This window comes from Saimiri boliviensis, chromosome 17 (genome assembly GCF_048565385.1).
Source record: "Saimiri boliviensis isolate mSaiBol1 chromosome 17, mSaiBol1.pri, whole genome shotgun sequence".
NCBI classification, from domain to species: domain Eukaryota; kingdom Metazoa; phylum Chordata; class Mammalia; order Primates; family Cebidae; genus Saimiri; species Saimiri boliviensis.
In genome coordinates, this window is record NC_133465.1 from 33,658,254 (window position 1) to 33,670,943 (window position 12,690).

General features: G+C 51.7%; 1 protein-coding gene across 2 annotated transcripts in view; it reads right to left on the reverse strand.

Annotated features, from left to right (window-relative positions):
• Positions 1 to 12,690, reverse strand: part of PITPNM3 (PITPNM family member 3) — a 109,469-nt gene that overhangs the window by 27,656 nt on the left and 69,123 nt on the right. For both annotated transcript variants that reach the window (XM_039475865.2, XM_074388528.1), the window contains 2 exons: positions 5,108 to 5,184; positions 4,384 to 4,619 (listed from right to left, as the gene is read on the reverse strand). In XM_039475865.2, coding sequence (XP_039331799.2) covers positions 4,384 to 4,619; positions 5,108 to 5,184 — 313 coding nt within the window. The remainder of the gene's footprint in view (positions 1 to 4,383; positions 4,620 to 5,107; positions 5,185 to 12,690) is intronic.

Here is a 12,690-nt window from a genome sequence, read left to right on the forward strand (position 1 = left end):
GAGGAAAAAGTCAGCTGAGGAGCCAGCTAGTATGGAACAAGTGGGAACATATCATCATGACAGACTTCCTGGAAGAGGTGGGGCTTGAACTAGACCTCAAGAAAGGCTTTGGAGAAGCTGAGAAAGGAGGAGAGAGGCCATGCCAGGCATGGGGTCCACATTTTGTCTATAGCTTGGAGCTGGGCACATGGCTGCAGACAGGATGTCTTCATTGTGTCACTGGGAGAAGATCGGAGCTTTTATCGGCTTCGCAGAAAGTTCTGGGACCCCAGAGGAGGCTGAGAGCCTGCCCAAGAGTGTCCAGCTAGCAGATTGTCCAGACTTTGCACTGGTGCCCTCAACTCCCTACCTTCCCACTAGGAAATCCCTCCCTCTCTGGGCAGCTCAGACGCACCTGAGACCAGTGCCTCTGAGCAACCTGCCCCTGCCTGTCCCCACCTCTGCTTCTGTTCCCTGGGGCTTCTGGCCCAGATGCACTGTGGGACCTGGCTGGTCAGGAAAGACCACAGAGGGAGGCTGGGAACTCTCCACGCCTGCCCAGAGCCTGCCCTTCCCCCTTAGCCCAAGCTCAGGCTAACGGAGCCCAGTGCAGACCCCACTGGGACTCCACAGACTCCGGGGCAGGTGACAGAGCCCAGGCACTCTCAGCAGGTGGCAGAGTCCTCGTAGTATACAAGGCTGGCCCTGTCAGCCATTCCTCATCTCCAAAGAACACAAATTAGAGGAAGCAGGCCTCGATTGCAGCCGGAGAGATTTTAATTAGCTGAGAAAGAGCTCCCTCCCAGTCGTGATTACAGGGTGATGAATGGCCCTGGCGAGGAGCTGCCTGGGGGAGAAGTAAGCTCCCTCCTGCTGGTCCCATGAATGGCCCAGCCATCCATCTTCCTGGAGATAGGGGTGACCCAGCTCTGAAGGTCAGACGTCCTGGGGGCAGGTAGGGGGTTCCTGAGATGGATGATGAACTAGCTGAGTGAAGTCCTGGACTGTCAGAGTGACAGGGGAACGCGCTGTGCCGCCAGCTCAGCAGTGAGCAGGTGTTGGAGATGCAGATTCCAGGGCACCTCCCTCCTGAATCAGCCACTGTTGGGGTAAGGTGTGGACATCTCACAGTTTCACAAGAATCACACCAGGGATTTGGGCCATTAGCCAGGCTGCAGAACTATGGACCTCATCTCCTTCCTTCCTTCCAACTCGGATGGAGATCTGCCTGCAATTCCTGTCAGTGTCCAAGGAACACAGATAAATCAGAGTCTCTGACTTTCCCTGAATCCAGAGGGGGAAAAGGAAGCCCCAGGAAAGGGAAAGGGGTTGGCCATGCTCTCTTCTGATAAACTGGAAGCTCCAAGATGGGGGACTTGAGCCTTCCCCGCACTGAGTGCTCCTCAGAACCTCATCTGGCTGAGAACACTGACTCCCATTCTCCTGGGGAATCAGGAGTGTGGTCTACCCCACAGACCTGGCATCCTACTGGGGACCTCTTCCCACCCTCCCCAGCCCCAGAGCCCCAGGGTATGAGGGCCCTGCCTGACAGCTGGGCTCTGCGGCAGCCTCAAGTCCCTGGTGGGGTCCTGTGAGGGGGAGAGGCAGAACAGAGGTGCAGTGGCCTCCCTTCTGCTCCTAACTGAAAGTTCCCAGCTGCCAGCTGCCAGCTGCCAGCCCCAGTGATCTGCCAAATGCCTATAGGATTTGCCCCCGCAGGCATTTGGGTCATTTTCTGCACATGTGACTGCTGAGAATCCAGGTATCCACCCGGTCCCAGGCACACACCTTTAGCTAGTTTGACAGGACAGGCAGGAGGGGAGCACTGCAGCCCTCGGGGCCTGGAACAGTGGGTGGATCTCCCAGAGGCCCCATACCCTGGAGGTCCCCTGGTCACTCAGTTTGTTCCCCACAGGTACCAGGGCCCACAGTGGATGTGCCAGCATCAGCACTGAGCAAGCTGCACTGCGCTCAACTAGCCCTCCTGTGCACACCATCCTTCTTCCTTTCTCCCCACCAGCTGGGCTCCCTACTGGGAATTGGAAGTCTCTTCCCCAGCCCACTCTCCACCTGCAGAGAGAGCCCCTCTTCCAGCCAGGAGGAAGATGATGTGAGTCACGGCTAGCATCACCGAGGCTGGCATCCCCACGGTTAGCATCTCCATGGCTGGCATCCCCATGGCTAGTCTCCCTGAGGGTAGCATCCCCATGGCTGGATCCCCACAGCCAGCATCCCCAAGGCCGGTATTCCCACAGCTAGAATCCCTCAGGCTAGTATCCCCATGACTAGATCCCCACAGATGGCGCCCCCAAAGCTGGCATCCCCAAGGTTAGCATCCCCATGTGCTTTCTACGTTCTGGACACCGTTGAGTGCTTCACACATATTAGCACACAGAATCTTCACAACAACCCTGAGAGGTTATTTACTCTGGTTACTTTCATTGCATAGATTAGGAAACTGAGACAAGGAGAGGTGAAACAACTTCCCCCAGTCACGTAGCCAGGATGCAAACCCAGGAGGGGGCCACAAACTTAACCAAGATATGTACCCCCAAAAGTCATTCCTCCAGGAAGTCCTCTCTGGCCTTTCTCAGAGAGCCCACAATGCCCTGTTCCTCCTCCAGCACAGCACTGAGATACTATGAGGTAGGTAGGTAAGTAGGTAGGTAGGTAAGTAGGTAGGTAGGTAGATAGACTGTAGATGGATGGATGGATGGATGGATGGATGGATAGAGTGATGGGGATGGATGGATGGATAGACAAATAGGATAGATAGATGGTTGAATGGATAGAGTGATAAGGGATGGATAGATAGATAATGGATGGATGAATAGGGTGATAGGGGATGGATGGATGGATAGATAGATTAGATAGATAGATAGCAGATGGCTAGAGTGATAGGGGATAGATGGAGGGATAGACAGATAAATTGGATGGATGGATAGATAGATAGACAGATGGATATGGATGGATGAATAGGGTGACAGGATGGATGGATATATAATAGATGGATAGAGTGATAGGAGGTGGATGGAGGGATAGATGGATGGATGGATGGATGGATAGATAGATAGATGGATGGATAGATAGATAGATAGACAGGTTTGTCCACAGTTCCTGGCTCCCATATCCCTTATTATAATATTGGAGCACTTTAGGCCTCAGGAGCAGGCCTTGGAAAACAGAATCAATCTCTCTGTCTGTCTCTCTCTATCTCTCTCTCTCTGACCTCTGACATTCTCCTGCCCTTCTTTTATTCTCTCCCCAGGGAGGAACTCTCCCCCACCTTTCTGTCTTGCAGCTGGCTGTAAAGAAATTATCTGATCTCCCTTGTCTGATTTAGGTCATGAGACCTTCATTTCAGAAGGATTCCTGCTCCATACCCAGGAGGAGGGAATGCTGCAGAGAGGCCAGGAAGAACCTGAGCAGACAGGCCCTGCTGGGTTCCCTACCCGGGCTGAATCTGAGACCCTTGTTGTCCAACCACATTTCTTTGTTGTCAGTCATGCCTAGCCAATGCCACCTCCATTAAAGGGCCGAAAAGCCAGGAGAGCTTCCGGCGATCTGAACACGTGGAGGTTCCTCAAGGGCGGCACACGTAGGGAAGCTCCGCCCCTTCCCCCATACCTCGCCCTATGCATCCCTTTATCTGCCTCCTTTATCATAAACCAATCAATATGATTAGGCGTTTTCCTGAGTTCTGTGAGCCGATCTAGCAATTAATTGAACCCAGTGACAGGGTTGTGAGAACCCCAACTTGAAGCCAGGCCGTCAGAAGCACAGGTAAAACAAACTGGGGCATGCTCTCGGTGTCAGAAGTTTGGGGCAGTTCGTGGGACCAAGCTCTCGCCCCGTGGGATCTAATGCTATCTCCAGGTAGACAGTGGCGGGATTGAATTGGAGGGCACCTAGCTGGTGTCCACGGCAGAACTGATTGCTTGGTGTGTACGGAAACAGCCCCTCCCATGTGGCCCCAGAAATCTTCTGTGTTGACTGCTACGGTGTGAGAGCAAAGGAGAAACAACGTTCGTGTTTTTCAAATTCCTACTTGGTTGCAATTGTGTGGCCGAGTGTGACTCCTGTCTCCATTGGCTGGGCCACCATGGGGAAAACTGGCCAACCTCTCAACACTCAGTGTCCTGATCTGGGCCAAATAGATCAGGCTTGTTGAACACCACAGGAAATGACTTGAGCTTTCATGGGGACCCCAGCACACCCAGGCCCAGGCAGAGGACAATTCCCAGCCCCTTCCACCAGGGATGCTTGTGTTTTGTCAGGATCTGACATCCCAGAGAGGGCTTGCAGGTACCCACCTGCCCACAGGGTCCATGTTGCAGGGGCAGCCCCTCTACTTAGTTCCCCCACCAACCCCATCCAGCCCCAACCAAGCAGAAATGGACTCACTGAGAGACGAGTGAGAAAGCCTCAGAGCAGATAGCAGGACAGGGGACGAACTTGATGAGGATGTGGCCCAGGGCAGCAGGGAAGTGGGCTCGTGTGACCTTCTCCAGCACGGAGCTGAAGGTGTGGATGTCGGCTGCCTTGCAGGACGGGTCCCCGGCACCAGTGTCCAGGACGTTGCCCCCATGCAGCACCAGCAGGAGGACGTGCGTCTTGCAGGAGCGCTGCGGGCAGCCTTCCTGAGAGCCACGTCGGTTGGTATAGAGAAAGAGAGGCAGCTGGGGTTGGGGGAGGCACACAGGGACAGACACACACACACACACACACACACACACACACACACACAAACACACACACACACACACACACACACACACAGGGAGACTGAGGCCAGAGAAGTAGGCACTATATCCAGCCTGTCTCAGCTCCAATTTGAGTGGCAGTCTCAGCACTACTATGCCCAGCTATGTGATAGAACCTCTGGTACATTCAGAGTGAGGAAAGGGCACAGGCTGCCAGGAGTCATGTCAGAGCAGGAAGGAGTCTCAAGAGACCCTTCCTGTTCATATGGGAACCCAAAGCCCAGAGAAGGACAGGAACCAGCCCAGGGTCACACAGCCAGTCAGATGAAGAGCTGGAAGAAAATGAGGCCGCCTGTTATCCAAGGGCTCTTCCTAAAATCCTGGCCTCTGAGATGGCCCCAGACATACCCCAAAACCCAGCCCACCTCACTGTCTTCATGGATCTCAATGCTTCCCTGGGTGGGGAACCTCTGTCTTCTCAAGGAAACCCGGTACAGTTCTCCTGCAGAGAGAAAGAGGAGAGCTCAGCGTGTCCAGGCTTCCCCAAAGCGACCAGACACTCCCTGGGCCCAGCTGGCCCTAAAGGTGAGGCCTTGGCTTACATCATAGATGAGCTCAGGTTAGTTACAGTCTGGAGCTAGGGAGAGTCACCCCAACCAGGCCCCACCTCGGAAACCAACGTGACATGAAACCCTTTCTCCTCACAAGGAAAGGGAGGCCAGCAGAGTAGGGCCGTCCTGGATGGTGCTCCTGAAAGGAGAGGCTTCCTCAAAAGGAACTAGCCCGCGTTTCTTCACCTCAGTAGGAACTAGCTTGTGTTTCTTCAACTGGATCAGCAGCAAGTGTGAGAACCTACTGAGGACTTCCACTTCCAGTTATGGACGGTGATTTGAGCCAAGCCTCCCGCTGAGGACAACTAGAAGAGCTGGTGTAAAGGCACATTTTATGCACCAACTCTTGACTGGGCTGAGAGACACCCAGGTAGCTGGTAAAACATGTTATCTGGGGATATTGGTGACGTGTTTCCGGAAGAGATTGGCATTTGAAGCGGTGAGTGAAGGAGACTGGCCCTCACAGCAGGGGTGAGTACCATGCGGTCCGTAGAAGGCCTGAACAGAACAAAATGATGCAGGCAGGAAGGACTCACTCTTCTCAAGTCCAGACCTCCGTCTCCTGCTCTCACAGTCAGCACTCCTGGTTCTCTAGCCTTAGGACTTGAACTGGGATTCATGCCCTCGTCTCCCCAGGTTCTCAGGCCCTTGGGCTCGGGCTGGGACTACACCAGAGGCTTTCCTGGGCCTCCCAACCTCCAGGCAGTAGATCAGGGAACGTCTCAGCCTCCATCATCACAAAAGCCAGTCCCTCATAATAAATCTCTTTTGATACATCTGTGTGTATACTTTTCAGTTCTGTTTCTCCAGAGAACCCTAATTCAGCTAGATAAATCCTTTAAAAAAAAAAATCTGGCCAGGCGCAGTGGCTCACACCTGTAATTCCAGCACTTTGGGAGGCCGAGGTAGGTGGATCACGAGGTCAGGAGATCAAGACCATCCTGGCCAACATAGTGAAACCCCGTCTCTACTAAAAATACAAAAAAATTAGCCGGGCATGGTGGTACACCCCTGCAACCCCAGCTATTTGGGAGGCTGAGACAGGAGAATTGCTTGAACTTGGGAGGCGGAGGCTGCAGTGAGCCGAGATCACACGACTACACTCCAGCCTGGGCAACAAGAGCGAGACTCCACCTCAAAAAAACCAAAAATCTGTTTGAAGTTATCAGAGAGATAATACAGACTTGAATTATGGGACCACTTTCCAGGGAAGGTAGACTCCCAGAGAGGTAAGGTCAGCATTTAAAACATTCTTGGCACCACCCATGAGCTTTGGGGTAAAGCTGGCCTTTGGCAGAAATCTCTCCTTGCTCCTCTGAGCAGGCTGGGATCAACATCTCCCCCTTCAAGAAGCCCTTATCGGCTCCCAGCCCTCCCTGAGCTCTCATTTCCCTAACAAAGAATTCAGTAAGCCACAGCCATGGACCAAATCTGCCCCACTGCCCATTTTCGTAAATAAAGTTTTATTGGAACACACCCAGGTTCATTCATTTACATACCGTCTATGGCAGGTAGCCTTTGTGCCACAGTAGCAGAGTAGTTGCAGCAGACAGCTCACAGCTCACAAAGCTGAGAATATTTATTATCTGGCCCTTTCCAGAAATGTTTGTCAACCCCTGATCTAATGCCTGCGCTCCTGAATATCATGACACTGGTTGGACTCCTGGGTGGAGAAACTTCAAAGGCACCCAACAGCCACCCCAGAGCCCCCACCCAAATGCTTCCTGCCACTCTGAGGACCCCCTCCTGCCATCAGGCTGCCTTCAGCTCCTCTCCTTCCTCCCCCATGAGATGGATACTATCTCTTGTGTGTGGCTAAAACCTACACCCAAGCTGAACCACCTGTTTGTCTTCAGTGAGGAGAAACTGGCTCATCTCTTAAGGTTAAAGGTTCTAGATGAGGCTGGCCCTTGCCTTCTTCACAACCACCTCCCCCCCGCCACCACCACCAGAGCCTGCTGCTCCCCTCTAGGAGTCACATCTGGGGAGGCTCCTTCCAGGGGCTTTGAGGGCAACCCTAGGCACCCTGCCAACTTCCCCTCACCATGACTGGCCCCAGGGGAGGGGATCTCTACAGAGAACTGCAAATGAGCAGCTTTTCTGAGCAGTGAAGAGCATTTCTGAAATATTCTGTCCTCACAGACACAATCCCGGTCAAAGGGCAACTGCTTTATGAGCTCGGAGCTGCTGCCCACATAGACAGGAAATCGTTTCGGAAATGATGGAGGAGGAAGAAAAACTTGTCCTGGGGCCCGGCTCTGCCCAGCACTTCCTCGTGTTCTTCCCACTGGTGAGGCTCCCCTGCCTAATTCCTAACTTATCAAAGACCTTGCCGTATGCCATTCAGGACATATGCATAGGCAAGGACTTCATGACTAAAACATCAAAAGCAACAGCAATAAAAGCCAAAATATATAAATGGGATCTAATTAAATTAAAGAGCTTCTGCACAGCAAAAGAAACTATCCTTAGAGTGAACCAGCAACCAACAGAATGGGAAGAAATTTTTTCAATCTACCCATCTGACAAAGGGCTAATATCCAGAATCTACAAAGAACATAGACAAATTTACAAGAAAAAAACAAACAACCTCATCAAAAAGTTGGCAAAGGATATGAACAGACACTTCTTAAAAGAAGATATTTATGCAGCCAACAAACATATGAAAAAAAAAAAGCTTATAATTACTGGTCACTAGAGAAATGCAAATCAAAACTACATTGAGATACCATCTCACGCCAGTTAGAATGGCAATCATTACAAAATAAGAAGACAACAGATGCTGGAGAGGATGTGGAGAAATAGGAATGCTTTAACACTGTTGGTGGGAGTGTAAATTAGTTCATCCATTGTGGAAGACAATGTGGCGATTCCTCAAGGATCTAGAAATAGAAATACCATTTGATCCAGCAATCCCATTACTGGGTATATACCCAAAGGAGTATAAATCATTCTACATGCACACATATGTTTATTGAGGCACTGTTCACAATTAGCAAAGACTTGGAACCAACCCAAATGCCCATCAGTGATAGACTGGATAAAGAAAATGTGGCACCCGTGTATCATGGAATACTATGCAGCCATAAAAAAGGATGAGTTCCTGTCCTTTGCAGGGACATGGATGAAGCTGGAAACCATCATTCTCAGCAAAGTGACGCAAGAACAGAAAACCAAACACTGCATGTTCTCATTCATAAGTGGGAGTTGAACAATGAGAACACACGGATGCAGGGAGGGGAACATCACACACCGGGGCCTGGTGGGGGATGGGGGTGGAGGCTAGGGGAGGGATAGCAGGGGGTGGGGGGATTGGGAAGGGATAACATTAGGAGAAATACCTAATGTAGATGACGGGGTGATTAATGCAGCAAACCATCATGGCACGTGTATACGAAACAAACCTGCATGTTCTGCACATGTACCCCAGAACTTCAAGTATGACTGTTTCAAAAAAAAAAAAAAAAAAAAGACCTTGCCCTAGGCTTGGCTAGAAGAGACCCAGGCCCTCCCCTCAGGACAGGATGACAACACAACAGTAACGACTCAGCTTTATTAAGCACTTATTATGTCTTGGGCTCTATGTGTGTTACATGGTTCATCCTGTCCAGTCCCCACAATTACTCTCTGAGTCTGAATGATCTTGTTAGTAGCCCCATTTTACAGAAGAGCAAACCAAGGCTCAAACAACCTATGTCACTTGCCCCATGCACCTTAAAGGTATGCCCAGGTATGCCGCTGCCAGAGCCCTTTCCATTTCCACCACATGAAATAGCGCCAGGAGGGAAAGAGTCTGAGTGTGGCTTCCCCAAGACAAAGCGCCCACGCTTCATGGTGTGTGCAGCCCTGTGTGTGGCTCTGGGCGGGCTCTGAGACCAGAGGGACCAGGAGTGACGGTAGGGCTGAGGTTGGCTCTAGGGCTGGGAGGTGCGTGGTCAAAGCCACAGTCTCTCGATCCAGAATGCCTGGGCTCAAATCCTGGCTCTTATCAGTTGTATGACCTGTCTCAGTTTCTTCATCTGGAATATGGGGATAATACAGCAGCTAGCCAGTGGGGTGGTGGCGAGGAGAGATGAGTTCACAGGCATAAAAGGCTTAGAACAGGGTGTAGAACACAGGAAGTGTCATGTGGTTTAGCTGCTATTGTTATTATTATCATTATCCAGGGGACATCCAGGGCACAGAGCCAGGACCACAGCTGACGAGATGGGCTGATGGGGACATTGCCGCCTCCACACTTGCCTGCCCTGGTGCCAAGTTCCTCCCTGAGCCCTGGCAGCCTCCTCAGCCTTGCTGGGCTGGGCGCCTGTTTGCAGTGTGATTACAGGATTAAATGCTGTGATTGCCACAAATTACTATGGCAAAGCTATAAATACATTGCAGGGAAGACATGAGGGTCCTGCTGTCTCCTGGGCACGATGCCTTCTGTTAGGTGGGGGCCGGACCCTGCGCCCTCACTGATTACAAAGGCCAAGGAGCACCTACAGCTTTGATCTGTGTGGAGCCAGCTCCTTCGGGACCCCTGTGATGCCCTGGACATCAAATTGGTGGGCGACTGCTGCATCCTGGCTACCACCGACGTTGAGGCTGTTCCTGGTTCAGCAGGGATAGGAGCCACAGGAGCCACAGGCCAGAGACTGGGCAGCATTGTCCTCAGTATCCCTCACTCCTCCCCAGCAGGAAGGAAGAGTATCACCTCCTACACTGTTTGGGGACAGAGCCTTGCTTCCTTTCCATGCACAAAAGCCAGGAATGCTTTGCTCTGGGAGATGGAGGAAGGGAGATCTAGCCTGCCAGATTCAGATTCTGGCCCCTTGAGAGTTGACTAACAGGACCAGAGCTTCCCCACGGAAAGGCACATCTCCCGTCTTCATCTTAGCAAAGGCCCCTGGAGACAAGCAGGGGCAGCCACAGGCCACCTTCCTGGTACCTTACCCACCCGTCTGTGCTCTTCTAAAAGCCAGACATTCCTACCATAATAATTGAGGCCATTGGCTGTGACTCACCCACAAGACATAACTCTTTCACATAACTCTGTCCTTGCCTTTGCTCATGCTGAGCCTCTGCCTGTAAGCCCTTCCTCCCCTTCCAGACTGGCAATCTCCTACTTGTCCTGCAAAACCTTGCTCCATTGCTGTCACCTCTAGAAAGCCGTCTTTCTAGGCAAAGATGGTTATCCCACAGTCTGCTGCACTGGTCCTGGCTTATTTGTCTATTTCCCCATCAGACTGTGGGACCCTTGAGAATAGAGTTTATCAGCTTTCAGAGCCTAGGGTGGCATTTTTGTGAAAACCTTTTGGAAGATCCCAGGCTGCACACAGCCCGTGAGACATCTCTGTGCCATTAAACCCCCAGGAGAAATCAGGCTCAGGGAAGCATCACCCACTGAGAAGCACATTTCTTGAAAGTACTCATGAGAACTGGTATGTGAGAACCTCTGGAGACTCTAGAAGACTCTGGCCTGGGCTTTATAATAACACCCCTAGAGGCTCCCCCAGGGCCTCTGGTGACAAGAGCAGCTGGCAGGGCGTCCTCAGGGGTAGAGAGCCACATGCAGGGGACCCCAGGACCTCATCATGTGGCTGCCTGTTTCTTCCCACTTTCTGTTAATTTCCATGCGCATGTCCCTATTCAGGCTGGGTCCCTGCAGTGCCCAGATTTGGGGTGGGTGAGCCCACAGCTGTTTCTGTGAGAGTGTTCTGTGACAGGCTTTACAACAGCTCCCTCAGTGCAGGCTTCCAGTACCCTGCTAGCCCTGCATCAGGATAGGTGGTCCACCCCGCTCACCATGGCTGCTCCTGATGCCTGAAGAATGGAGCCTATTTTTGCTTAATCACAGCCTTGGAGAGGTACAAATCGTGATCATCCCCTCTAATTACCAATGCGGCACACTGCTCTTGAGACAAAAGCCAAGGTCATCACCCACACGCTCAGCACCCTAAGCAAAGCATCACCCTGGCTCCGCCAGGGAGCGTAGCTGTCTCCATCTCTCTTGCTATCAACCTCTGGGGTCCACAGGGGCAGATGCTGAGGGCCCCCGGCTAAAGCTAAACACTCAGTTTCCCCCTCCATCCTTGGCAGTCACTCCCACCCCCCTTACTCACCTCTGGAGTCAACCGAGCAGAGCTGGGCCCAGGTTGAGAACATATGGCACAGCCTGAGAAGTAGCTACAAAAGTATCTCATCCTCTGTGAGCTAGTGGAAGCTCCTACATAGGTGGAAACACACTTTTTTTTTTTTTTTTTTTTTTTTTCATAAACCAGCCCTGGCCACCAGGACTCTTCACCGTCCTGAAAGAGGGGAGTAAGAAACGGATGGTCTCTTTGCTCTTACTAATACCTTCATATCTCAGCCCTGCCTCTTCAGGGTGACTCCTGGCAGGGAGGAAAGAGTGAGGAGAGTGTACTATGAACAGCAGGAACCGCTTAGACTGTTAGGACCTATCCCCTAAGGATCCTATCAAGTCCACCCTGGCCCTGCCTGGGAGTCAAAGGCTTTGCTTTTTTTTTTTTTTTTTTTTTTTTTTTTTTGAGACGGAGTCTCACTCTGTCGCCAGGCCAGAGTGCAGTGGTGCAATTTCAGCTCACTGCAACCTCTGCTTCCTGGGTTCAAGTGATTCTCCTGCATCAGTCTCCCAAGTAGCTGGGACTACAGGCGCATACCACCATGCTCGGCTAATTTTTGTATTTTTGGTAGAGACAGGGTTTCACCATGTTGGCCAGGATGAAACTCCTGACCTCATGATCCGCCTGCCTTGGCCTCCCAAAGTGCTGGGATTACAGGTGTGCACCACAACACCCAGACAAAAGCTTTGCTATTTTGCCGTGATGTGGGATCCATCCATACACCTAGATGACATCTGGGAAGAACTAGAATCTCCCTCATTCAGCAGCATGGATGGGGGGGCTCAGACCACAGCCCTTCCCCAGGTGAACCCACATGACACACACACGAGGAGAGAAGGACACACACACATACAGGGGAGACAGGCCATGGATCAAGTCCTCGGGTGAGAAACGAACACCCTATTCAGAGGGTGACCTCAGACATGCTTTGCAAACTATAGCAAAAGGAGGGGTTTGCCTGCATTCCCTGGTAAGAGTCAGGCAGCCTGAGAGTCTGTGAGTCCAAGGATGAGTGCCCTTGGTGAGTGCTGGCCTCCAGACCCAGCAGAATCAGGCACTAGGACCTTTAAGGGGACCCACAATCACAACGATGTAGTCACTTTGAGAGGCTCTGGAGAAAGGAAGGGCAACTTAACAAACTACAAGCAGCTATCTCACTTTGCTTTTCAAAGTGGTTGATTCCAACTAGGGGGCTTGGTGTTAATTCCTAGGCAAGTCCTGGGGCAAATTAATAAATGCTTTGAGGGCCCTTACAAAAGGAAGCAGTAGGTC